The sequence below is a fragment of the Sinocyclocheilus grahami genome, unplaced genomic scaffold (genome assembly GCF_001515645.1).
Source record: "Sinocyclocheilus grahami isolate Dianchi unplaced genomic scaffold, SAMN03320097.WGS_v1.1 scaffold41.1, whole genome shotgun sequence".
Taxonomy (NCBI): Eukaryota; Metazoa; Chordata; class Actinopteri; order Cypriniformes; family Cyprinidae; genus Sinocyclocheilus; species Sinocyclocheilus grahami.
Window position 1 is genome coordinate 148,928 of NW_015505220.1, and position 26,271 is coordinate 175,198.

Consider the following 26,271-nt stretch of genomic DNA (forward strand, 5'->3'; position numbering starts at 1 on the left):
AAAAAATAATCAGGAAGGGGGCCAACACTTTTTCACACCACTGTATGTATGTTTGTTTATTTATTTTTGCATATTTATTTATTTATCGATTCATTCATTCATTCATATATATATATATATATATATATATATATATATATTTGTTTTTTTATTTTTATATTTATCTCTATTCACAAAAGGGAAAAAATTATGTGGAACAAAGTGAGAAATTAATTCTTTAATTTATGCATTTATTTATGTATTGATTCCTTCATTCATACTCTCTTTTATCTTTAGCCTGGATTCACAAAAGACTTGAAAAGTGTGAAAACTGGAAAGTTTATTGATGTAGATTATAGTTTATTTGTGTATTAGCGCCCTATTTTTCCTCAGTCTAATGACCTTTGGCTTGTTACAGCTTTATTCTCTGTAGAGCTGTTTTGGAGTGATTTGTGCAGTGAAAAGTGCTACACAAATACATTTGGATGGAATTGAATTAATTATGTATGAAGCTGTACTGCACAAAGCAGCAGTTTTGGATAGACTGCTTTGACTGTTCAGGATTTATTTATTTATTTTGTCTGCCAACTGCAACTTTCTAACTGTTTCTCAAGTGCACATTGCTTATTTAATTTTCATTTCAGAGTCGTGCACCATATTAACTTGTGAAACAGTGTAAGTTTTGATTGTTCAGAAGGAAGTGTAGACCTTTGGAAAGTTAATCAGATCCCTCTGAGCTGGAGATTTCTTCAATTAGAGTGAAACGAACGGGCGAGGTTTCAGCTGCATGCCGCGTGTGCACAGATTTCCAGTTTGAACTGAAGCTGTGAGAAATCATGTGCATAAATATGCAGCGCTGATTAATTCACAAGATGAGGGCCGTATCCTAGAAAGAGAACTGAGATTACACTTCATAATAGCACATACGGAGGCCTGCGGGGGCCAAGAATCATTCTCTTTCTCTCTTTATTTTTTTCAATGAGAGAAGGCAGACATTTATGTACTGTATTATAATAATTTATTAAATAATAATGGTATAATACCTATTTTTAAATTCATTTTATTTGTTTGTTTGTTTATTTAAAACACAATCACATCTGACATTGTATGGACATATATCTTTGATGGTCTATTTTTCATAAAGTTTGAAAGGTTACGTGTGTTATTATATACACAAATTATTTATTGTTATTATTAATACAAATGTATAATATATAGTGCTGGATAGATTACTTACGAAGCAGTTTGTTACTGATTTGTTACAAATTTCATTATGGAAATTGTAGCTATTATATGTAATGACTAATTTTTGATTACTTTTGTCCTAACTCAATATAATATGAATTATACAGAATAATATATAATCATGTAACATATAAAAAACAACTTTAATCATATTATATATATATATATATATATAATAAAAAATATGAATACTAATATCTAATAAATTATTAGAATTAATTTTATATATATATATAATTTCATGTCTATGTCTAGATTTATTCATACATTTATTTGTATGTCTATGTTTGTTTATTTGTATATATGTTGGAAAGTTCAGTTTGCAGTTCACCGCAGCAGCATCATGACCTCAGTTTGCTGGCGCTCGCTGCTAGAAAGACGTAGTAAATGGATGTTTTTGCAATTCCTCTAATGCAGCAGAATTGCTTTTGAGTTTCATGGATCAGCAGACCAGTCAGAGTCATTAGATCTGCCTGCAACACAAACACACGCATCTGTGACTGGATCTTCATGAGCAGCGGTGAACGATGCATGTGAAATCTGCTGGCGTTTCTGGTGTTTGCCCTGCCGTGCTCGAGTGTACAGACTGATTGGTTTTAATTGTGAGGGGATGAAAATGAGGCTTGTCTTTGCTCTGTTTGCATCCCAGACAGCTTTGTGGAGATCAGAGCCCGGCTGCTGTTTGTTTGGCTCACACGGCTGCGTCTGCACGCATTGATTCTCTCGTCAGTGGTATTAAAGGGAAGAGCGCGAGGGATGTACTGAGGAATCATTAAAGTGGGATTCGTTTGACCTCGCGGCCTTATATTGAGCAGCTGCAGCATTAGAGGAATCATCTTTAACCGTCTTACACGGTTGTTGGCCTTCTGATGCTCTGATGAACGGGTAAACTGTTTCTGAAATGAAAGCAGTTCGTCAGTATGAGAGCCCGGCCACGTTCATCAGTGTTACTCGGGTCTTAGAGACAAACAGAATGTGTTTTTCTTGGCTTGTTGATCCGGTTTATTTATGGAGGCAGAAGGAACTGATGAAACAGATCAAGTTTGACTGAAATTGATTAGATGAGCCACGTTTGAAGCTGTCTTTAAACCTCTGTATAAATTCCCATGCAAATTTGATTTAAAAATATCCTAAATTTGTCGTTAAGAAAGTGTTTCTTCATCATGTACTATCATTTACAGACACCTGTGATGGAGGTGTCTGAATTTATTTTAGTTTCTTTATTTAGTTTGTGTTTTTTCTATTCTATTTATTGTATTTTTTGTTGTGATGTTTTATTTTTATGATGTTTTAAGTTCTGTTTTATTTTATTTAAGTTTGTTTATTTATTTTATTGAAAGTGTTCCTTCGTCAGCTCCTGTCATTTACAAACATCTACAGTATAATCAATGTTTCCATGAATTTATTTGATCCTATTTTATTATTTTTGTTTTGATTTATTTTGTTGTTTTATTTATTATTGTATTATTTTCTTTTACTTTTATATTTTTTGTTGTGATGTTTTTTATTTTTTATTATTGTATTTCTTTTGTTTTTGTAATGTTTTGTTTTAATAAATTTTATTTCTATTTATTGTTATATTTTTGGATTTAGTTTTATTTAGTTTTTAAGTTATTTTAGAAATGTGTAATGTGTTTGTTTGTTTATTACTTATCTTAAAATGTTTTCCACAAAATACTTCAGTGATATATTTTTATTAATTTATATATTTATCAGTAATTTATTAGTTAAAAACCTTGGTATCCCTAAAAAAAATTCACTAAGAACATCTTTGCAATATATCATTAGGATGATTATTGTTGCGTGTGCAAGAACCACCAGGTGTCTGTGAAGTAGCCATAATGGAAAATAATGCAAATGCATGAACTGTGTTTAATATATGTAAATTAGTCCTGTGAGTTAAAGGAATAGTTCAGCCAAAGCTAAAACTGGTCATCATTTAGTGACCCGTATGACCTTTTCTCCAGGTGTTTTTTCCAGATGTTCTGCTTGAGTCTCGGATGTGATTAAGAGTGACACGTCCTGATGTTCTGTAAGGTCACAGACGCAGTAAATCTTTAGTGTTCAGCAGACTGAAAACACATCTACTGTTCATCTGTACCAGTCTGTCCTGATCCTGCAGCCTCGACTCCGTCTCAGTTGTGTCCGTTTAGTTAGTTTTTGTCCAAAGTGATTGTTCTAGTGAAGAGATAGCAGAATTGTATTTTCATGTAAGTGAAATAGCAGCTGTAAAACATGACGTCTGGAGATTTTGAGCAGTTTTTGAAAGAAATTGATGCTTTTTTTCAGCAAGGATGCCTTGAATTCATCAAAAGTGACAAAGACACAAAAGATTTCTTTTTTAAATAAATGCTGTTCTTTTAGACTTTCTATTCATCAAAGACAAAAATATCCACAGAACAACTGTTTTCAACATTGACGATAGCAGAAATGTTTCTTGAGCAGCAAATCAGCATATTAGAATGATTTCTGAAGGATCATGTGACACTGAAGACTGGAGTAATGATGCTGAAAATACAGCTTTGATAACAGAAAAAAAAATTACACTTTGCAATACATTCAAATAGAAAGGAGTTATTTTAAAATGTAATAATATTTCATAATTTGACAGTTTTTACTTTATTTTTAATCAAATAAATGCAGCCTTGGTGAGCAGAAGAGACTCCAAACTTTTGAATGATAGTGTAGCTCGACACACTCAGCGGCATCATTTGAGGACAGACAGAGCAATGTTTAATGCCACAAAGTACTACAGTATTACACTTTTACTTACTGTTGGCTTACTTAGTTGTTTCTGCATGTTTAACTGAGATGGAAATTATATTTAAACACACGGTTCACCTCTGGAAACTATAACCTATTTTCCTTCCAGAAGATGATGTTAACCAGTGATTTGTGTTATAATGGCAGACGCGGCACTGAGCAATCTATCATTTTGACACAAAATGTATTTTTGACTGTGGAATAGAATATTCAATCAATGAAATGCAGTTTAGGTTATGAGCTGCTGCTGCATTTCTGTTTTCTTTCCTTTTCTTTATAGAGAGTTTTGTACTGCATGTTTGGAAGCTCTAAAACACTAATTTCTGATGCTAAAAATGACTTAAAATGTCACTTTACTTCAGTATTACGATCAGATGGCATGACCGAGTTCACACAAATGAAGCTGTTTTTATCAAAGTCATTGTGCCTCACATTTCCACAACAATAATACAGAAAATATTACGGGGGATGAGGGAATTTATATCACAGTAGTGGTTTATGTTATGATACACAGAAGTTTTTAATTGAAAACGAATTGTGTATAAGTAAAACATGCATTAATTACACCAATATTCAAATTTTGGGGATTGTTTTTTTTAATGTTTTTGAACATGCTTAATGCTCATCAAGGCTGAATGTTTTTTTGTTAAATAATACTGTAAAAACATGTGAAATACTATTACTGATTTAAATAACTGGTTTCTATTTGAATATGTTGTAAAAATATAATTTATTCCTTTGATCAAAGCTGAATTTCCATCATCATTACACCAGTCTAAAGAAATCATTCTAATATGCTGATTTGCTGCTCAAGAAACCTTTCGGATTATTATCAGTGTTAAAAAATAGTTGTGCTGCTTCACATTTTTTTCGAAAACGTGATGCATTATATTTTTCTGGATTCTTTGGTGAATAGAAAGTTAAAAAAAACAGCATTTATTTAAAAAATGAATCTTTTGTAACATTATAAATGTCTTTACTGGCAGTTTTGATCAATATAATGCATCATTTCTGAATAAAAGTATTACTTTTTTTTTTTTAAATAAGTGTATATATTATCCAGTTAATTACTAAAATAAAGCATACCATGTTTTTTGTTTTGTTTCAAACCAAAAACAGACACATCCCGCTCTCTATCTTCAGATTTCTCTGTCTTCATGCTCAATCTCACATTTAAATAATAAAAAGCAGTTCTACACTTTGATAGCTGTGCACTGATGCATTTACCACAGTGTCAACAATGGAGTATAATTTCCTAATGCAACGTATTGAAGCTACTGCTGCTTTCATACACATCCTCATTTTCATGCGTGTCAGATTAAATCTGCGGTCCGCTGTGACTAAAGTCTATAGTCTGTCATCAGTCTGTCTGTCCATCTGTTGATTCAGTAAAGCTCACTTGCATTATTAATATCTGCAGTCACATTAAGCAGTCATTTTTCACCAGCTCATTATAAACAGATTGTATCTGTTGGCCCTGATGAGAAACTCTCCATCTCTCCGTTACAATGCAGGAGTCAAACGTCCTCCAGATCCGTGATGTTAGCGCTCGCTCGCACTCTTTATCTTAGTCGATCAGAAATTCATTCGGCTCGTATCGCGCCGCCCCGCTCGAGATTAAAGGATGATTAATAAGGCTTCTGATGCGTTTACACAGCCAGAGCCTTTTAAGACGACTTACAATTCAGTCGCTGATATCCAGTGGCGCTAATGAGATGTCAAACATCTGACAGACGCTCACACATGAGGGGTCAGACATTAACATCGCTGCTCGCACTTTCATGGTGGAAATTAATAATAAGAAACTTGTCCGATCTACTTCAGCTGGTGACTTTTGACACTTGATATTGAAGCATCGGCTGGTGTTTCTCAAGTGTCCTCACATGACAGTTTGATAATGTTAGACTTTAGGCTACCTAGCAGAACAGCTGAACATGAAATAAAAATGGATTTTATGTATTAAACTATTTAATGTTCCTAATACACGTTCCTTGTCATGTGGGTGTTCATTAAAACAAATTAATTAATGTATTTATTTATTAAGCATAGCCTTTCATCATATATATTTGAATTGCTCTTCCTCTGAAATGATTTGATGTGAAATGATCTGGACGTTCAGCGCTTTGAGTCTGTTCATCACGGTCTGATTGCAGATTGTCATTTTGCTGTGATTTAAGTCTCTCCGTTCTGTTCTTCCTCTCCATTCGCTCTTTCTCCTTTTCTTCAGCGGTGACGCAGTTAGAGAAGTATATAAAGATTTCTTGTTCTCTCTCAGTTCATTAGCGACGGCCTTTATTGAACTAAGTGGATAGAACGTTTTTAAGTCTCTCTAATATCCTCCTAATGTGGTCTCAGTGTGGCGGAGTTAAAGACCTGATTAAATTTATCATCTGTAGTTTATGTGCTTTCTCGCCGCACACTGAACGTGGCTGTAGCTCTGTGTCAGGAATGACATTATTCTGTGTTTAACTGGCTGTGTTTATGGTTCATTTTCTACAGGCTGTGGTTAAGAAATAAACACGCTCATTTAAATATGAAAATGAATGGATAATTTCTCTGATTCCAGAGTCTTCCTGCGAGCCATCAATCAGTACGCCGCCGTACTCAGCAAGAAGTTCCTTGATCAAACCAACTTTGAGCTGCAGGTGAGAATCTTTTTTTTAATATATTGCTTGGAACAAACGAGGAGTCTTTGGTCCCCGTCCACTGCCAGTATATGCTAAATCCCCTTATGTGTTCAAGAAAAAATATCAGTGTGGAATGACATGAGGGCAAATTGACGTAGTCCTGGTCATGTGCATTTATGTATGTATAGCATACTATTTATATATTTATTTATTTATTTATTTATTCATTCATTCAAACTTGCTTGGCCTCTGAAACTACTTTCCTTTTCAGCTGAAATAACTTTGAACAGTAATAATGGATTTAATGTAAATGGTCTGTAATATATTGCTTGGAACAAACGAGGAGTCTTTGGTCCCCGTCCACTGCCAGTATATGCTAAATCCCCTTATGTGTTCAAGAAAAAATATCAGTGTGGAATGACATGAGGGCAAATTGATGTAGTCCTGGTCATGTGCATTTATGTATGTATAGCATACTATTTATATATTTATTTATTTATTTATTTATTCATTCATTCAAACTTGCTTGGCCTCTGAAACTACTTTCCTTTTCAGCTGAAATAACTTTGAACAGTAATAATGGATTTAATGTAAATGGTCTGTTTATATTGGCTTTCATATTGTGGTATATTACCGTATTTATTTGTTTTATTTAGTATTTATACATTTATTTGATTTGATTTGTCATTTAGTTTTATTTATCTTTTACATAGCTTTTTCATTTGACATACGTTTAGATAATAATGTTAATTGGCTGTAATGTACATAATCTGTTTATATTGGGTTGTATATTGTAGTGCATTGCAGCATTTATTACATTTATTTATTTTATACAATTCAGTTTCTTAATACATGTTCCTGGTCATGTGCATGTTGTTTAAGAGAAATTTACTTTACTTTACTTTTGTGTTTTGCCTTGCATATGACCTTTCATCTAAAGAAGAAACCCGCCTACAAAGTTTCATCTTGGGTGATTAATAATGTTTTTAAAAATTATGTAATGTAATTAATCAGTTAAATGGGTGTTTACTTCATCAATGCTGTCTGCATTTCTTTTGTTGTCATTTAATTACATTATTTGTAAATGTTGGAATTATACCACCTAAATTGAGTCAAATTTTGTGTTCAATGCAAGAGAGAAAATCAGTTTAAACATTTTTAGATGAACTGTCCATTTAATAGTGTACCTGTATAATGCATTAAGACTAGGCGTGCTACCAGAAAACAACAAAAACAAACATAGTCTTATTTATGAAAAGCACTTTTGGCCTGGTTGTGTTAGAGGAAGTTCCAGCAGGGATCATTAAAGTTCTCTACCAGAATAACTCATGACAGGCTAATAGGCTGCAATTTCCCAGCATCTGATTTGAATATTTGAAGCGGCTCTTCTCTGAGCTTTGTGCTTGTGTTGGTTGTTGCCGTTTGGTGGTTATTCTTATCCCAGTCCTCGTTTTACCCATGAACCCATCTGGCGATGCACACTCTGGCTTTCAAGAGACAATGAATTATTTTGAAATAATTGTTGAGTGGCATCAGCTCTTCTGTGCTTTCAATAGCAGTGTGTGCACAGACTGTTGCTCATACTTATTGTTCGTACTTATTGCTCATACTTTGTTCAAATCTTTCACACTAAGTGTTAAACTAGTATGCATAACCCATTCCTCATTCTCTGTGTTATAAAAATGAGTGATTCCTCAAATGTCTTGATGAGCATTACTTTAATAACTGATCTCTTCTTTTTCTCTCAGCTGTGGAATAACTATTTCCACCTCGCTGTGGCATTCCTTACCCAAGAGTCTTTGCAGCTGGAGAACTTTTCGAGTGATAAACGGGCCAAGATCTTCCACAAGTAAGCATTTGTATCACAGACACCTACCCACAATGCACTGCTGCATAATACGAATCATTCATTCACCCTTTGGCCATTCAAGATGTAGATGAGTTTTTCGTCATCAGAACAGATTTGGAGAAATGTAGCATTCCATCACTTGCTCACCAGTGGATGCTCTGCAGTGAATGGGTGCCGTCAGAATGAGAGTCCAAACAGCTGATAAAAACATCACAATAATCCACACCACTCCAGTCCATCAGTTAACATCTTGTGAAGTGAAAAGCTTCATGTTTGTAAGAAACAAATCTAACATTAAGACCATTGTGTCTGGATAAAATACGAGTCCTCCATCCATAATATTGCTTTCTCCTGTGGAAAATGTCGTGTAATCTGAATCAGGAGAGAAATCTGCACCGATCAAGCACTGTTTACAAGCCAAAACAGTCTAAAACCGTTCTAAACACACCGCTTTTGCCTTCTCAATGCTACATTTCATGTACATCTTAAATGGCCTGAGAGTGAGAACATTTTCAGTAAATTAAAATTTTGGGGTGAACTGTTCCTTTAAGGAGGCACTAAAACAAGAAGAGTCAGCAATTTAAAGTTGTAAGGAATAATGAATGCATATAAGTTTCATCTGGTGGGACAGAGAAAGGTGAAGGAAATTTGTTTTCATGAAAACATGCATTGCTGTTCAAGCCTTCAAGACCAAGAGACAGCAGGACTGAGTGAGAGAGCAGTGAAGAGCCTGGTATCTGCTCCAGGAGCTTCTGTCTGTCTGCTGTCGGTGTTTGCCTGTGGCGTGAGCTCATTCTCGTAGAGACGGATCACTGTCTGTCAGGACTCTTCAGCCTCTGGAATCACACAGCCTCTCGAGCGGCTTGTTTCCTGAACCACTCGTTTTCTCAGGACATACGGTGCTGGTGCCAGTAACAACACCGCTTTCTTGAAGGCATTTTTGCTTTTTGGTTTTGGGTGAATTCACAGGAATTGAATAACCAGTGATCTCAGCACCAGCCTTTTCTTTTTCTCAGGGGAAAAATATGAGAATTACATATACAGTATTTTTCAGATAAATGGGATCTGTACAGTATTAGATGGGATGACATCAGCAATCTTTTTCATTGATCTATTTATTGGATATTTAATATTATTGAATTATTATTATTATTCGCTTATTTCCCCATCATCTAGCACCAAGTTAAAGGGAAATCGAAAGATTTAACCCTTAAAGGGTTAGTTCACCCAAGAATGAAAATTAGGCTGTGTTTAACTCACCCCCGAGGCATCCTAGGTGTATATGACTTTCCTCTTTCAGACGAATCCAGTCAGACTTTGTTCACCCCCCGGAGCCATTTGAGAGACTTTTTTTTATGGATGGGCGCTTTTTATTTCACTTCTTTTGGACTGAAGCACTGCAACACCCGCTGACTGCAATGATAGAGCTTGGAATAGCCAGGACAATTTTTAATATAACTCCGACTGGATTCTTCTGAAAGAAGAAAGTCATATACACCTAGGATGCCTCGGGGGTGAGTAAAAAAACTGCCTAATTTTAATTTTTGGGTGAACTAACCCTTTAAAGAGTGTCTCTTAAAACATTCTAGCCCTTTAAGAGCATGTTTGAGCGATTTGCTAAGAACGTAGTGATGGAATAAACGTTTATTTATTTATGTATTGTTTTTAACTATTTTATCCAATTTATTTTTTATTTATATTTAATAAAACAGCATCAAACTTTAAACAATTACTTAATTCTGCCAGTAATTTTAATTGGCCATAATAAGTAATAATGTATAAGTAATTTATTAATAATAGTCCATAACATAAAAATAATTCAACTAGATTTTAACGTCACATTCCTTAAAAAAAATAGTTCACTGAAAAATATATTTTGTGGCACGGAAATGTCAAATCTGAATATTCTAATATTCTGCACTTCCTCAAAGGAAAAATGTTCTGAGGATGAGCAGTTGATATTTTTGGGTGAACGGTTTAATTTTAATACCAAACTTGTGCAAAAATAAAAGCATGCAGAACTCAACACACTGTCAGCTGTAATGGAGTTTAATTTGTTTACTTGCTGTCAGCATTTCAACCTTGATTACACTTCATGTCCTGGAATTCTACAAAACCCTCAAAAACAAAGCAGCACATGGTTGGCATTTTGAGGGCTTTTATCAGGAAAAAGTGCTGATGTCTTGAGGATATCTTGTCTCATATTTCTAACAATCTGTTGGGCTGTTCTCTCTTTGTTCTTCAGTGCTGTTTGCCTCCCGTCGGGCCTCTTTCAGAGCCGTAGCCTCAGCTTTCATCAGTTCGTTCTCTCTGTGTTCTGCTGGAGGTGTCATGCTGACCTGAGAGAGGCTGCTATTGCTGCTGCTGCTGACTCTTCACTCTATTGCTTTTTTCTCCTCATTCTGTCTGTCCTAGCCCAAACTTCACTGGCATCACAGTAAAGGAGCATCAGGCCAAAGCTTTCACCCGCTCACTACAGACTCTCAGAAATACACTGTTCTCTTACTGGAGAGTCTTTGAGCCTTGCCTTTATGAAACTCTAGACTGTTGCTCTGTGGTGTTTAGGATGTTTTCTAAGTAGATTTGGGCGTTGCTATGCAGTTGCTAGGGTGATCAGGTTGTTTACTGATGTGTTCTGGGTCTTTTTTAGGGTGTACTCACACTAGGCGTTTTGAACAGTGCCCGTGCGCTTGACCCCCAAAGCCTGGTTCGTTTGACCAGTGTGAGCGCTCCGTGCCGCATTCGGGCGCGGTTCGTTTAGCCGGCCCTGGCCCGGTTGGAAGAGGTGGGTCAGGGCACGGTTCGGTTGGGCTCGGGCACGGTGCGCATGCAGTGTGAGCGCTAACCGCGCCGGAGCACGGAAAATTTTGTGTGCGCCACTATCATCATTACGACCGCAACCATATTCTGTTACTACTACTACACGACACTTTTCAATTAATTTAATCTAGTCAAGTATATTTAGGTTTATAATGGCTCTGGTTCTTACCTTATTGATGAACAGGAAATGTTAGTGCAGTGTGAGTGCAGACCAGCGGGGAAATGGGGAGGGGGGATAATCGCGCTCGGTTCAAGGCAACTGTGCCTAGTGTGAGTACACCCTTAGTGTGTTGCTATGCGGTTGCTGGGGTGTTCTAAATACGTTTAGGTTGTTGCTATGTGATTGTTAGGGTGCTCTGAGTGGGTTTAGAATGTTGATATGCAAGACAAAAGAGATGTGTGTTCCTATGCATTTGCTAGGGTGTTGTAAATAAGTTTACATTTGCTATGTGGTTGTTAGGTTGTTCTAAAAGGGTTTGGAAGTTGCTATGCAGGACTAAATAGATAGATGTTGCTGTGCAGTTGCTAGGGTATTCTAAATAAGTTTAGGTTGTTGCTATGTGGTTGTTAGGGTGTTCTCAGTTGGTTTAGATTGTTGCTATGCAGGATAAAGGGGATCAGTGTTGCTATGCAGTTGCTAGGGTGTTCTAAATAAATGTAGGTTGTTGCTATGTGGTTGTTAGGGTGTCCTGAGTGGGTTTAGAATGTTGCTATGCAGGACTAAAGAGATTGGTGTTGCTATGCAGTTGCTTGGGTGTTCTAAACAAGTTTAGGTTGTTGCTGTGTAGTTGTTAGGGTGTTCTGAGTGGGTTTAGAAAGTTGCTATACAGGACTAAAGATAGTGGTGTTGCTATGCAGTTGCTATGGTGTTCTAAACAAGTTTAGGCTGTTGATGTGTGGTGGTTAGGGTGTTCTGAGTGGGTTTAGAAACTTGCTATGCAGGACTAAAGATATTGGGGTTGCTGTGCAGTTGCAAGGGTGTTTTAGGGTGTTCTAGGAATGCTTGCTTGGTATTTCGATTGTTTGCCAGGGTGTCGCTATCCAGTTTCTGGGGTGTTCTGAGTGTTTTTAGTGTGTTGCTATGTGGTTGCTAAGTGGTCACTGAACTAAACAAACCCCCCTTAAGTCCGTCTCATAGTCTGATCTGTAGACATGACTTGTGTTTTGAGAAGAGCAAACAGCACTAATAGAACAGGAGCGCGTGTCCCTCGCACTCCTTCATCTGTCGCTGTACTCCGTTCACATCTCGTTCAGCGAGCGTCCCGTGAGCTGACAGGTGTGGGTGTTAACAGACTCGGCTTCCTCTTCTGTACGAGTGCGAGGGCGCGCTGTCTGTCTGCCTCTCGCTCTGTCACCGCGGACACTAGAGCTTAGCAGGAAACAGGGGAGGTGAGGGAGGAGGGCTACAGGAAGTCAGGAGGAGGAGAAGTAATTAAGGGAGCGGGTCAGTGGAGTCAGCATGTGAATGCATAGATCAGACAGGGAAAATGAAGTGTCCGAGAGGAGTATGAGCAGAAACATTCACTATCTGCATCTGAGATTGCATATATATATATATATATATATATATATATATATGAGTTTATTTGCAAAAATAATAATAAGTTTATTTGGATTTTTTTTTCCCAAATCATGTTTTTTATTATGTTATCATGTTTTTATCATGTTAGTTAGCTGTATTTTTTTTGTTAATTTTACTTCAAATTCAAAATAACCCAATTGAGATTCATTGAAATGCACAGTGGAAAAACTGAATTGTTAAAAACTGAGTTATTTGTTTTTGTAAATGAATATATATATATATATATATATATATATATATGAAATTAAAATGTGAATGGAAAATATAAAATAAAAAACAGATTCAAAATATTAATAGTATCTTAATGATACTAAAATAACACTTTTACAGAAATGCACCGGGTTCAGTACTAGTTAAGCTAGTTAATCAACAGCGTTTGTAGCATAATGTCAATTGCTTCAGGAGATAATATTGACTGAAATAAATAAAAATAATGTATTCTCTAGTGTACAATACTGTAAAAATGTTGTGGATAGGTACGATTTTTTTTAAATAAAAAGTTTCTTGTACTCACCCAGGCTGCATTTAATTGATCAAAATATAGTAAAAACAATAATAATGTGAAATATTACTACTGTTTTAAGTACCTGTTTTCTATTTGAATATTGTGTCAAATGTAATTCATTCCTGTGATGCAAAGCTGAATTTTCAGCATCATTACTCCAGTCTTCAGTGTCACATGATCCTTCAGAAATCATTCTAATATGCTGATTTAAAAAAACAATGCTGCTTCATATTCATGTGGAAGCCATGCTATTTATTAATTAATTTATTTATTTTATCGTTGATAAATAGAAAGTTCGAAAGAGCAGTATGTTTAATCAATCCTTGCTGAATAAAAGTATTAATTTCTTTATGAAAACTGTAGGCATGTTTACCAGAATAACACATTGGTATTGCTAAATTAAACCCCAGATCACACAGAGTTGAATAACGTTCTGGTCAGACTCGAGATGAGTCATGTGGTGTGCTTTAGCATGCTAGCATGCATCTGATCTGCATCATCTCTGTCGCAAAAATGATTGAACGTCAGGAACGAGGGTCAAACGAAGGAATGAAGAGGGAGTTGTGAGAGGCTTTACTGTGTGTTAACTGAGCTCTGACGCGCCTTGTCCTTGTCATCATAAATTACCACTGGATGAGAACGTATTGACAAAGCAATCAATGGTGGCTCAGAATTCAGCCGAGGGCCACAGGCATCCCAAAATGACAGCATGTGATGACACAGCGCTAATGAATGGGTGCCAGACCCGCAGAGGTAAAGCATAAGGGATCTGTCTTCATGCCGCTTTCTTCTCACTTTCTTTGAACGAGAGTGCCGGTTCGGGATGCGTCTGCGCTCTTGTCTTCTGTCCACTTCCTAAACTCGTTTGACGTTGATTCTGAACAGCTTCTGCTCCTCTTTCTGAATCACAGATCATCCGTTCGCTCCTGTTAGAACAGCAAACCCTAAATGTTTCCAATTCCAGGAGAAGAAATTGAAATGTTCTGATTTCATACCTCTGACTTTATGAAGACATCTTGCTAAAGTCTTTTTCTTATATCTTCATATTTTTCTTTTACAGGTATCAAGACATGAGGCGACAGATTGGCTTCGAGATCCGAGACATGTGGTACAACCTGGGTGAGTCGACCTTTACCAGAACATTATTAAAGCCGACAAAAATAGATGTAAAGTACACAAGACTTTGTCTGTCTGCAAGTTCTTTACACATAAGTGTTCATTATTGCATTCTGGTTTATCATAATCTACTTGTTTTTGTGCAATGTTCTATAATGTCTTAGTTTTGTATAGTTTTTGCATAGCAGCTCAGTGAAGTAACTGCAAATCACTCTATATTCTCACATGATTTTCAGCTCAAAATCACAATTTCATATGTCCATCTAGCTGTTTTGTTAGTAGGAGCTGTTTTGTTAGTAGGAGTACAAATTAATGATGCAGTGAAGCCAAAATAAAAGATTGTGGTTTTTAGACCATGTTTGATAGCTTTCAGCTCATCTATATGCTTATGTGGTTTTTACAAAGTCAACTTTTTGCGCAATTAATATACTGTTCAAAAGTTTTGGGTTGGATAAGGTTTTTAAACATTTTTGAAAGTCTCTTCTGCTCACCAGGGCTTTATTTGTTCAAAAAATACAGTAAAAACAGTAAAATTATGAAATAATATTACTATTTAAATCAACAGTTTTCTATTTGAATATATTTTAAAATATAATTTATTCCCGTGATGCGCAGCTGTATTTTCAGCATCATTACTCCAGTCTTCAGTGTCACATGATCCTTCAGAAATCATTCTAATATGCTGATTTGCTGCTTAAGAACCATTTCTTCTCATTATTATTTTTATTAATGTTGAAAACAGCGATACTGTAGTTTCAAGATATTTTGATGCATTGAAAGAACATTTATTTGAAAGAAAAATCTTCTGTAATATTATAAATGTCTTTACCGTCACTGTTGATCAGTTGAGTGCATCCTTGCTGAATAAAAGCATTATGTTATTTAAAAAATAATAATAATATTTCAAAACACATTTAAAATATGTAGCTTTTCTCTGAGATGCTTGGTAAAAGGCTCAACCCCCATGTGTCCCGAAAAACCATGGCATCTTTAAAAGGTTTCCCAGCTTTCACATACCACAAACTTCGGTATCGTTTATTTTTGTAAGGCTTGCGTCTGGCACATTTGCATTGCTTACAGCTTTAGCACTGATTCAGGCGGGTTATTTTTCGACCGAGACACCTCACGGTTATTTAGAGTCGTGCAAACGGAAATGCTCTGAAAGTGAAGGTGCTAATTAGTGGCAGGACAGTTGAGGAAGTACCGCTGTGAAAGTATTTTCGGCTTCCACGTTCCTCTCTGAAGGAATTTTTGCCACCTCACGCCTTTGGTTGTTCATTAGCTGGCGGGTTTAGTCACAGACACCAGAGATTCAGAGATCTTTGGCTGTATTCAGCACTGTGCTTGCGCAAAACTCTGAAGATTATTCTTTTGTCTTTTGAGAGCTGTAGAAATCGTGCCTCCGAAATAGAAGTTGTACACAGCTCACCAAAATACATAAAAGTTGTTGTTAGACACAAATAGGCACTGCGCGGCAGTAGCAGAGAGCTGATATTCCCTGTGCTGCTGCACCTGCCGGCAAAAATATCACAAACAGATCCTGTGTGTACGGCATAAAACACACCGAAAAGATCTTAAACAAATCAACTGAAGGGTTCAGGCATGCTAACTGGTTTCTTCTCAACATCCTGCAGGTCCACACAAAATCAAGTTTATCCCTGAGATGGTGGGTCCGATTCTGGAGATGACGCTAGTTCCTGAGATCGAGCTGCGTAAAGCCACCATTCCCATCTTCTTTGACATGATGCAGTGCGAGTTTCACTTCAGACGCTGCTTCCAGACGGTCAGTTCTCACAGACAGTGTGATTTCTGGGATAAAAGCACCCTCATTTGCGTACTTGTTACTTAGGGATGTAACGATTAACCACGAGCCGGTTGAAAATCGATTTAAATATGTGACGATTCAAAACGGTTGAGATGCTAAATAAATCGCGATTCAGTTAGGGGTAGGAGTTTATGTGTATGTCTGTCTGAGGGGAACGTATTGTTTTTCGATGGTATTTTTTTCTTTTCCTCTTGCCGCTGTATAATGCATATGAAAGTTCATAAGTGCAGCGCTGCTTTGTTTACAGCGGAAACCAGGAAACGCTTTAAGCGCCACCTGCTGGCAGAGAGTGAATCTGCGTCTCGTTCAGCTCGTTAAGCTGCTTTTATTTGATCAAAAATACAGTAAAAAATTTGAAATATTATTCCAATTTAAAATAACTGATTTCTATGTGAATATATATGAAAATGCAATTTATTTCTTGTGATGCGCAGCTGAATTTTCAGCATCATTACTCCAGTCTTCAGTCGCATGATCCTTCAGAAATCATTCTGATATGCTGATTTGCTGTTTAAGAAACATTTATTTTTATTAATATAGTTAAGCACAGTTTAGCTGATTATTTTTTTCCTTCTTTTGTGGAAAGTGATATTTTTTTTGATGAATAGAAATATTAAATTTGAAATAGAAATCTTTTGCACCATTATGAATATCTTTACTTTCATTTTTTAAGTTTAATGCATCATTGCTGAATAAAATATTAATTTCTTTAAAAAAAAAAGGAAAATAAAAAAATTACTGACCACAATAATTGATACAGGGTTTATTGGTAGTGCATTTACAGTTATTTTTAGTAGTGTCATGATACCAACATTTCAGTAGGCAATGCTAAATACAACAAATCATGACTTTATTAGCACAGCAAAAGCTAATATGCTACAGAACATGTTAAAATGTTCTTTTTAAATATTTATAATAATCATATTTAAATTTTAAAATGCTAACAATTGCACATGTAGTCTTCAGGTGTTTCTCAGTAATTAAACATTGCTTCTGGTTTTTAAAGTAATTATTCAAGTAAACAGACAGTTGCAGTGCTCTTAATAGAGCATGTGTGCAAATACGCATGTGAGCATTCGAAAACAGTTCATTTGCATTCTTCTAACATACTGTAGCTCAAGATCTGCTAGTTCTGTTCTTGCGTACTATCTAGTGTACAAATTCGGATGCAGCCCTCGTTCCACATCCCTCAGAGATCTTCATCTACCTCAAAGATCACTGCTGGAAGGTTATGGATTCACTGCTTCCTCTGATATGCTTTGCTTTTATGATAATCTACATATGCGAGAGTGTCTTTGGACTGCAAACTGCAGCTTCGGTTTGATCTGAAATCTCTCCCAGGTTCAGCGAGTATTTGACGCCCTGCCTGTCCCATGGGACGCATTAATACATTAATATGAGAGCGTATTGAACATTAATGCAAGTGATGGCACAGAATATCAGTCACATCCGTTCATTGATTGTGATGTGGACTTTGAGTCTCAGAGCACTTGAGTCTGTATGAAGCGGTAATTGCTGTTCTGACTGCTTGATCGGGAACACTGGCAGACAGGCCCGTGTGTATAAAACCGTCCATTTCTCTCTCGTGCTTTGGTGGTGTTCATTGTGTGTTGACCTAGTCTTGTAGTTTGAGCAAATATTTGATAAACATCAAACATTTCAGATGATGTGCAATGCAATGAAATTTAATGTAGCAACCCTTAAAAAAGCCAACAATAAAATGAACAACTACTAAACAATTAGAAATGTATTTTGTTTAATTTTGTTTTATTTCTTTCAAATGTACCAAAATAAGCTGCAAATATGTATTGCACATTTACCATAGACCGTGAACTATGTGCTTGTTACATTTGTGTTTTTAATCATAAAATATGTATTTTTGCTATACTACTCTGTATTTTGCTTTTATTTTATAATTCTATCATTTTATTTTCTTTGTTTTATGTATTTAAAATATAACTGAAGTAAGGTGCAAATATATATATATTGCACATTTACTATAGACATCTGCTTTTCATGTTTGTATTTGTATCAGCAATAAATTAATTTGTAATGTTAATTCCACTGTATTGAGATTGTAACAAATACAATCCAGTCTAAACATGGAAGTGAAGCACTGTTCGTGATGTCTACAGTTTATGGGCTTTTATAGCAGTTTTATTGTCCACCAGGCAACAATTGCATCAAACTTTATCAAGTTAGGGAATTTTAATTAGTAACATTGATGCTAATAATGACATCTACAGTAGGTCTGTGAGTTATCTAACATATGAGGATGATGTGAGGAGGACAGAAATCATAATGTGTGTTTGCATTGTGTTTTCATCTATGCTGTATAGTCATGTTGATTTATTCTATAACAGCAGGAAGAGCAGCATCTGAAAGAAAGTCCCTCAGACAGGTGTGTGTGTGTGTGTGTGTGTGTGTGTGTGTGTGTGTGTCTGATAAAGCGCAGTGATGGTAATGAGCAGATAAAGTTGAGCTCACAGTCGCTGTGACTGATAACGGCTGATTACTCTGTGACACAGCGCAAGAGAGAGAGAAAACGCAGGAGGAGGAGAGAGAGGAGGGTTGGGAGGAACGACGCTAATGAAATGAAAAATTAGCCACACTCGTTATTTACGGCCGCTGTGTTTAATTGCAGTTTGAGAACGAGATCATCACCAAGCTGGATCACGAGGTGGAAGGCGGTCGAGGAGATGAACAGTACAAAGTCCTCTTCCAGAAGATGTGAGCGCAGATCGCACACATACGCACACACTGATAGTGATATTGATATCATTTCTACATGATGCTACATGAGCAGAACAGGTTTGTGTTTTTAACGACCCCAAAAAAAATAAAAACGAATCCTAATTAATGTGGATGTTTTTATATTAAATATTTAATATTTAATATAGTATTTAAACTATGTAATATAGTATAAATATTTAATTTTTATTTATGGGGGAAAAAATAATATATATATATATATATATATAGAGAGAGAGAGATATATATATATATATATAGATATCAGCTATTAGCCAAGGAAACTAAATTTCTAAATTTTGTTTAGTTTTACTTAAGTACTAAAATAACTTTTAAAAAATAATAACTATAGACATATTATATATATAAAAAATACAAAAACGACATACAATGATATATAAAATATATATGTATTATATATAAAAACACAACAAAATTACAAAAACTTTGAGAAGTGAAAACAGAAAATATAAAAATTAACAAATTAACAAACCACAATAGCATTTCTGTTCATCTATAATAACACTGGTATTTCATATTAAATATCCATATTAAATGTTTAAAATGAAATGTATTTTCTTTGCATATAAAATGTTCTTAAAACGTATTGTGCTTAAAGAAAATTAATGTTTATTTTCATTGAAAGTAAATCTTTCAGTGAAATATAACTTTGCTTCTCAAATTTTTTTTTCTTATGTATCAATGGTCCATGCACAACTGTAAACCAATATCATAATGCCTAACTCATCAGTGCATTTTGCTTGGAAATACACTGTATTATGGCAATTAATGTTGACTTTCATAAGGAGGTTAGGGACATATAAATTGAGCATGAAATCAAAATCGCTTTCATGTTGACTTCATACATTGCACATGCTGTTGCATGTTTACAGTTTATGACATTGTAGAGTATCTTCCAATATTAATGTGTGTGTGTGTGTGTGTGTGTGTGACAGTCTGTTGGAGCACTGCAGGAAGCACAAGTATCTGGCTACGTCAGGCGAAACCTTCGTAACTCTGGTGGTCCGTCTGTTGGAGAGACTTCTGGACTACAGGACCATCATGCACGACGAGAGCAAGGAGAACCGCATGAGCTGCACAGTCAATGTGCTGGTGAGGAGAACATTTCGTTTCTCAATGGAGCACCAATGCAGCAAACCCTCGAGTTTTGCAATGCATCTTCACTCATATAAATGCATCTATTTCCTGACGGAGTGCGCTGTAACTGTAGTGTGTAGGTGTCCTGATGGCGTGGAGTAATTGCATCAGCTTCTTTGTAACTTTATAATTGGCTCAAACTCTTTGTACATGCCCACGAGCATTAATGTTACGGCTTTCTTCAAACATAGCATCAATGAAGAACTTGAAGCTGACAGTACTACATATCAAAAACAATCTCTCACTGAAACAATGCTGTTAACTCCACGTCCAATGGCTTCGTTTGTATGATTGACTGCACGCTCACACATGTAATCACCAGTTTTACAAGTGAACTGAACATCTATTTGTTAGCAGGATGTACTAAGACACGAATGCACATTAAATCTGAACGTGCCGTTAGAGTCCTCGTTTTAAACATGACTCTCATATCGTCTCGTTGGTCGGTGTAGAAATCAACAGCACTTCTAGAGCCCATTATCTCCGAAACACAGATTTGTAGGTCTTTGTGAACTGAGGTCAGGATGTGTTTAGTATGAATAAGTGACCTTGTATGTGCCTGTTTCCCTTGCAGAATTTCTACAAGGAGATCGAGAGAGAAGAGATGTACATCAGGTGAGTGGCTTTGTGTGTGTGTGTGTTTGTTTGTTTGTGTGTGTCTGTGTGTGTGTGTGTGTGTGTGTGTGTGTGTGTGTGTGTCTGTGTGTCTGTGTGGAAGAACATGGAAAAATGAAAGAGGAAAAGAAAAGAAAAAACTAACCAATGAGAATTCCAGATGCAGGTCAAGTCGTGCTTATGGAAGTGAGGAAAGATAAAGACCGCGACTATTTAAAATATTTTTTTGAAAGAAAACTGCTTTTGCTTGGCAAGGACAAATAAATTGAGCCAAAGTGACAGAAAAGATATTTATAATATTTTTAAAAATCTATTTCAGATGCAGTACGTGCTGCTCTTTAGCATATTCTTCATTTATTTTAACTTGTACTAAAATAAACAAAAAATATAAAAACAACAAAAAAATACTAATATTAATTTAAATACTAAGATATTAATAATAATTATAGTAAAATCGTTACTTAGTATCTTAAAGATACTAAAATAACACTGGCATATATTTACATATAATGCTTATATACATATAATTTAAATGTTATATATTATTTTAGTTTTATATTTTGTCTTTTATATTTAGATAAAAAAACATTATTCTATTCAGCAAATGCATTTAGTGCATTGTTCCACTAAGTAACTAGGTGAATAGGTATTTCACATCATATTTACTATAGTGTGTATTTTACCACAACTGAAGCACCCCAGTTTGCATACTCATGCATTATTCTATGCTGTTTTTTATATTTTGTATAAATAGTGTGATTAGTGTGTTGGATGACAAAATAAACTGATATAATTACTGCAGTAAACAGTTGAGTACTTACTGCATAGAAAAGTGCATAGTGTATAGTGCATCATTTGGGATACATGTCTTGACAAATCAAGATAGAAATCCGTAATGATCTATGTTCTATTTGGAATTTTTGTCTTTAAGAATCTTAAGAATAGAAAACAAAGGTTTCTCTATCATTCCCTGTGTATGGACTCATACAATATGTGAATGTCGAGTTAATCTGAACTCTGTAGCTCCTCTGAGCTGGTGGCCTTAGTGAGTTTATTTTGTTAAAGTTTTTTTTTTAATGTCATAAAGTTTTTTATGTCATTTTGCGTGTGTGTGTAGGTACCTGTATAAGCTGTGTGACCTGCATAAGGAGTGTGATAACTACACCGAGGCTGGATACACCTTACTGCTGCACGCTAAACTCCTCAAGGTAACTCCACACACGTTTATCTGACTAGATATGCTCTTTACTAGGGCTGCCCTCGACTAAAGATTTGTCTGGTCGACTAGTAGTCGTTCATTTGAAGCATTAGTCGACTAATCGCACATTTATGAATCAATCATTTAAATCATAATAATGAAAAGTGCAATGTTTTGTTGTTATTATGAGTGCACACAAATAAACATAGTGTCTTTACAGATTCGAAAGGTGTATTACATTTACATTTAGTCATTTAGCAGACACTTTTATCCAAAGCGACTTACAAATGAGGACAATGGAAGCAATCGAAATCAACAAAAGAGCAATGATACGCAAGTGCTATAACAAGTCTCAGTTAGCTTAACGCAGTACACGTAGCAAGGGTTTTTTAAATAATATAATATATAAAAAGAAAACGGATAGAATAGAAAAAGAATAGCGCAAGCTAGTGTTAGGGGTCTTTTTTGCTTTTGTTAATTGTATAATAAATGAAAAGAAAACCGATAGAATACAAAAAGATTAGAATGCTAGAGTTAGGTTTTTTTTTTTTTCTTAGAAAACAAGCAGCAAATGAATAGAGTGCAAGTCTAAAAGGGACAAGCGTTTTTATTTTTTTTAAAGAATAGAATTAGAATAGAGAGTGCTAGAGTTAGAGGGTCAAATAAAGATGGAAGAGATGTGTTTTTAGCCGATTCTTGAAGATGGCTAAGGACTCAGCTACTGGGATTGAGTTGGGCAGGTCATTCCACCAGGAGGGAACATTTAATTTAAAAGTCTGTAAAAGTGATTTTGTTGTACTTTGGGATGGCACAATAAAGCGCCGTTCACTTGCAGAACGCAAGCTTCTAGAGGGCACATAACTCTGAATTTAGGTAAAGGGGTGCAGAGCCAATGGTGGTTTTGTAGGCAAACATTAATGCCTTGAATTTTATGCAAGCAGCTATTGGTAGCCAGTGCAAATTGATAAACAGAGGTGTGACGTGCATTCTTTTTGGCTCATTAAAATGAATCTTGCTACCGCGTTCTGGATTAATTGTAAAGGTTTGATAGAAGTGGCTGGAAGACCTGCCAAGAGAGCATTGCAATAGTCCAGTCTGGACAGAACAAGAGCTTGAACAAGGAGTTGTGTTGCATGTTCTGAAAGAAAGGGCCTGATCTTCTTGATGTTGAATAAAGCAAGTCTGCAGGACCGGGGAGTTTTAGCAATGTGGTCTGAGATAGTCAGCTGATCATCAATCATAACTTCAAGGATTCTGGCTGTTTTTGAAGGAGTTATGGTTGATGTGCCTAACTGGATGGTGAAATTGTGATGAAACGATGGGTTTGCTGGAACCACAAGCAGTTCTGTCTTGGCAAGGTTGAGTTGAAGGTGATGGTCCTTCATCCAGCAAGAAATGTCTGTTATTACTCTTATCTGTATGACCAAAAATGACGGAGTATTTTAAGTGCAAGTGAGCGTGCTAACTATTCAGCTCCACACTCTGCACAGACACTTGAATAGCGCAAATGTTTCTAGGTTAACATTAGATTGAGCGGCCATGTAAAGTTGCTCCATATTTAAGATAAGCCATACTTGAAGTCAATGAATGATGAGTGTTTGGATGTCCTGCCCGATGTACTGTATTAGCCTACCACATAGACCAGCCGTTAACCAGCCGGAGTTTTATTTATTTATTCTGCGACTAAGCAACTAATACAATTTTGGTCGACCAAGCCTCTTCTGGTCGACTAATGGTTAGTTGACTATTAGGGGCCGGGGGCAGCCCTACTCTTTACCTTTGAAGATGTCTCTGGATGTCTCCAGTAAACACACTACTTTGACTCATACTCATGCCAGTAAATAAAGGTTCAGCGTACATGTGATAATGATGATCATACACTCATTTAACAGCAGGATCTACAGTATAGCAGGTATAATTTAATTGGAAATCTCGCTGTTGAAGACTCAGACAGGAATAATTCATGCACATTTCCATTTCTGAGTGCTGAAGTTCTACAGAAGGATGTTTTTCCCCTGCTTAGGTGAACGAGCATTTGCCGTTCTCGTCTGACATTTAGAAAGTCACCTCAAGTGCAGATTTGAGAACAACAGTATCTGGTTATAAAGACCCTTAAACTTTGCCAAAGACGTGATTGCGGTTCTTACATGGCTTTAAGTATTAAAATTAATTAGCATTTAGTATAAAACTGATCAATCTTAAAGTATTAAATTTAATACCCAAGTATTAAGACTTCTTTAATTGATTCATGCAGAATTACTTAACGTACAGGGACCCTTTTTGGTTTTTGTATACTTAACTGACAGTCATATTTGCATACCGAATTGCGAGTGGTTTCGTTTTCTTGCATTTGTTTGCATAGTGATTTGTTGCTGATCTTTTTTTATATCTGTTTAAGAGAAAAGTTCCCCAAGAATGAAAATCTGCTGAAAATGTATTCACCCTCAGGCCATCCAAGATGTAGATGAGTTTGTTTCTTCATCAGATATGGAGAAATGTAGCATTCCATCACTTGCTCACCAATGAATCATCTGCAGTGAATGGGTGCCGTCAGAATGAGAGTCCAAACAGCTGATAAAAACATCACAATAATCCACAAGTAATCCGCACCACTCCAGTCCATCAGTTAACATCTTGTGAAATGAAAAGCTGAAGAAACAAATCCTTAAGACCTTTCAACAATAAACTATTGCTTCCAGTTAAAATATGAATCCATAATCTATATTAACACTTCCTCCAGTGATAATGTCCATCCCCAGTTTTCCTCTCTCATCAAAATCCACCAACATATTTTTTGGACTATAAACATTCTCATTCTGACGGCACCCATTCACTGCAGAGGATCTTTTGGTGAGCAAGTGATGGAATGCTACATTTCTCCAAATCTGTTCTGATGAGGAAACAAACTCTCCATCTTGGATGGCCTGAGGGTGAGTAAATTTCGATCAAATTTTAATTTTCAAAGCTGCCTTATATTGATTCTTGTGCACAGCAGATAGAAAACAATAAGCATGTCATGACAAACGCAAAGCTCTGATGCACTTTTTAATTTGCACATTTACCTGACCTAAAACCTAACTCACCTAAAACATTAACATTATATTATGAGGTTACTTTGCAAGTGCTAGCTACTCTGTCCTTTAGGAAATGCACATTTGTTCTGGTTAATCTTGGGAGTTAGTCTTGATAAGTGACATTAACTGTTAGTTGAGCAAATGGATTAATATGTAGATTGGCTTGCTGTTTAATCACATCTGCGTTTGGGCTCAGCGTGTGTTCTGATTCGTTTAGGGCTTTACAGGAGTAATTCGATGAGGGAATCGGCTGTCACAGTGAGCGGGGGAACACCACGTTCTCTCGAACCCACGCAGCTTCTTTTCATAAATAGCTGCCTTCATTCTGTTTGCTCCTGCATACAAGAGCGACGCTCCCACATGCACACGCTTGTTCAGGGTTAACACCAAAACCTGAACCTGTGCATCTTATTATCTTCTCTCTTGGAAGTTGGTGAGATCAGTCCTGTTCTATGGGTGCCTACAGTGATTCAAAATATATTTTGTCAGTCTTCAAACATGCATTCAGACAAATAATGAGTCTGTGTTGGTAAACTGCTTTGTGCTATCACAAGCTAAGTTAATAAACTATAAAATATATGTTAAAAGGCTGATATGTTTGGCTTAATTAAGCATTACAACCTTAAGATGCTCCTCACAACGTTGTTGCACTTTCCTGAGGTGTTTGACCCCCGCTATTGCACAAAGCTCCATGAAATGTCAATTACGTTTACAATACAGTGAATCAGTCCTGACAGAGCCTTTAGCACAATACAGTAGCTCAACGTGACAGCCAATAGCTGCGACCCGCAGGGGAGTCAGCTGAGCCGCTCCAGCCAATCAGATCGCTTGTTTTCCTGTGTGTGCACGTTTTTATTCCACAGAGGCTTTGAACTGAGCGGTCAGCAAAAAACCAAGAGTTCTTAATCTGCACAGCTTCTCCCAATAATCATTTGTTTACAGGATCAGGCAGCATCTGTAATGAATATTACAGTGTGGCCACATAAATCAGCGTTATCAGATGGGCTCTCGACGCCGGCACAGAAATACAGCCAAAACCTTTCAGATTCTCAGCACAACAAAATTAATATTACCAGCAGCTGCGATCTGAAAGTGACCACGCTGCTCTGTGTGTGTGTGTGTGTGTGTGTGTGTGTGTGTGTGTGTGTGTTTGTGTGTGTGTGT

At 36.2% G+C, this 26,271-nt stretch overlaps 1 protein-coding gene across 1 annotated transcript in view; it reads left to right on the forward strand.

Annotated features, from left to right (window-relative positions):
• LOC107582199 (dedicator of cytokinesis protein 1-like) overlaps positions 1 to 26,271 on the forward strand; it is an 87,934-nt gene that overhangs the window by 16,893 nt on the left and 44,770 nt on the right. The window contains exons 3-10 of the mRNA XM_016267951.1: positions 6,554 to 6,632; positions 8,363 to 8,463; positions 14,431 to 14,489; positions 16,121 to 16,269; positions 18,956 to 19,041; positions 20,019 to 20,175; positions 20,795 to 20,835; positions 21,953 to 22,043. Coding sequence (XP_016123437.1) covers positions 6,554 to 6,632; positions 8,363 to 8,463; positions 14,431 to 14,489; positions 16,121 to 16,269; positions 18,956 to 19,041; positions 20,019 to 20,175; positions 20,795 to 20,835; positions 21,953 to 22,043 — 763 coding nt within the window. The remainder of the gene's footprint in view (positions 1 to 6,553; positions 6,633 to 8,362; positions 8,464 to 14,430; positions 14,490 to 16,120; positions 16,270 to 18,955; positions 19,042 to 20,018; positions 20,176 to 20,794; positions 20,836 to 21,952; positions 22,044 to 26,271) is intronic.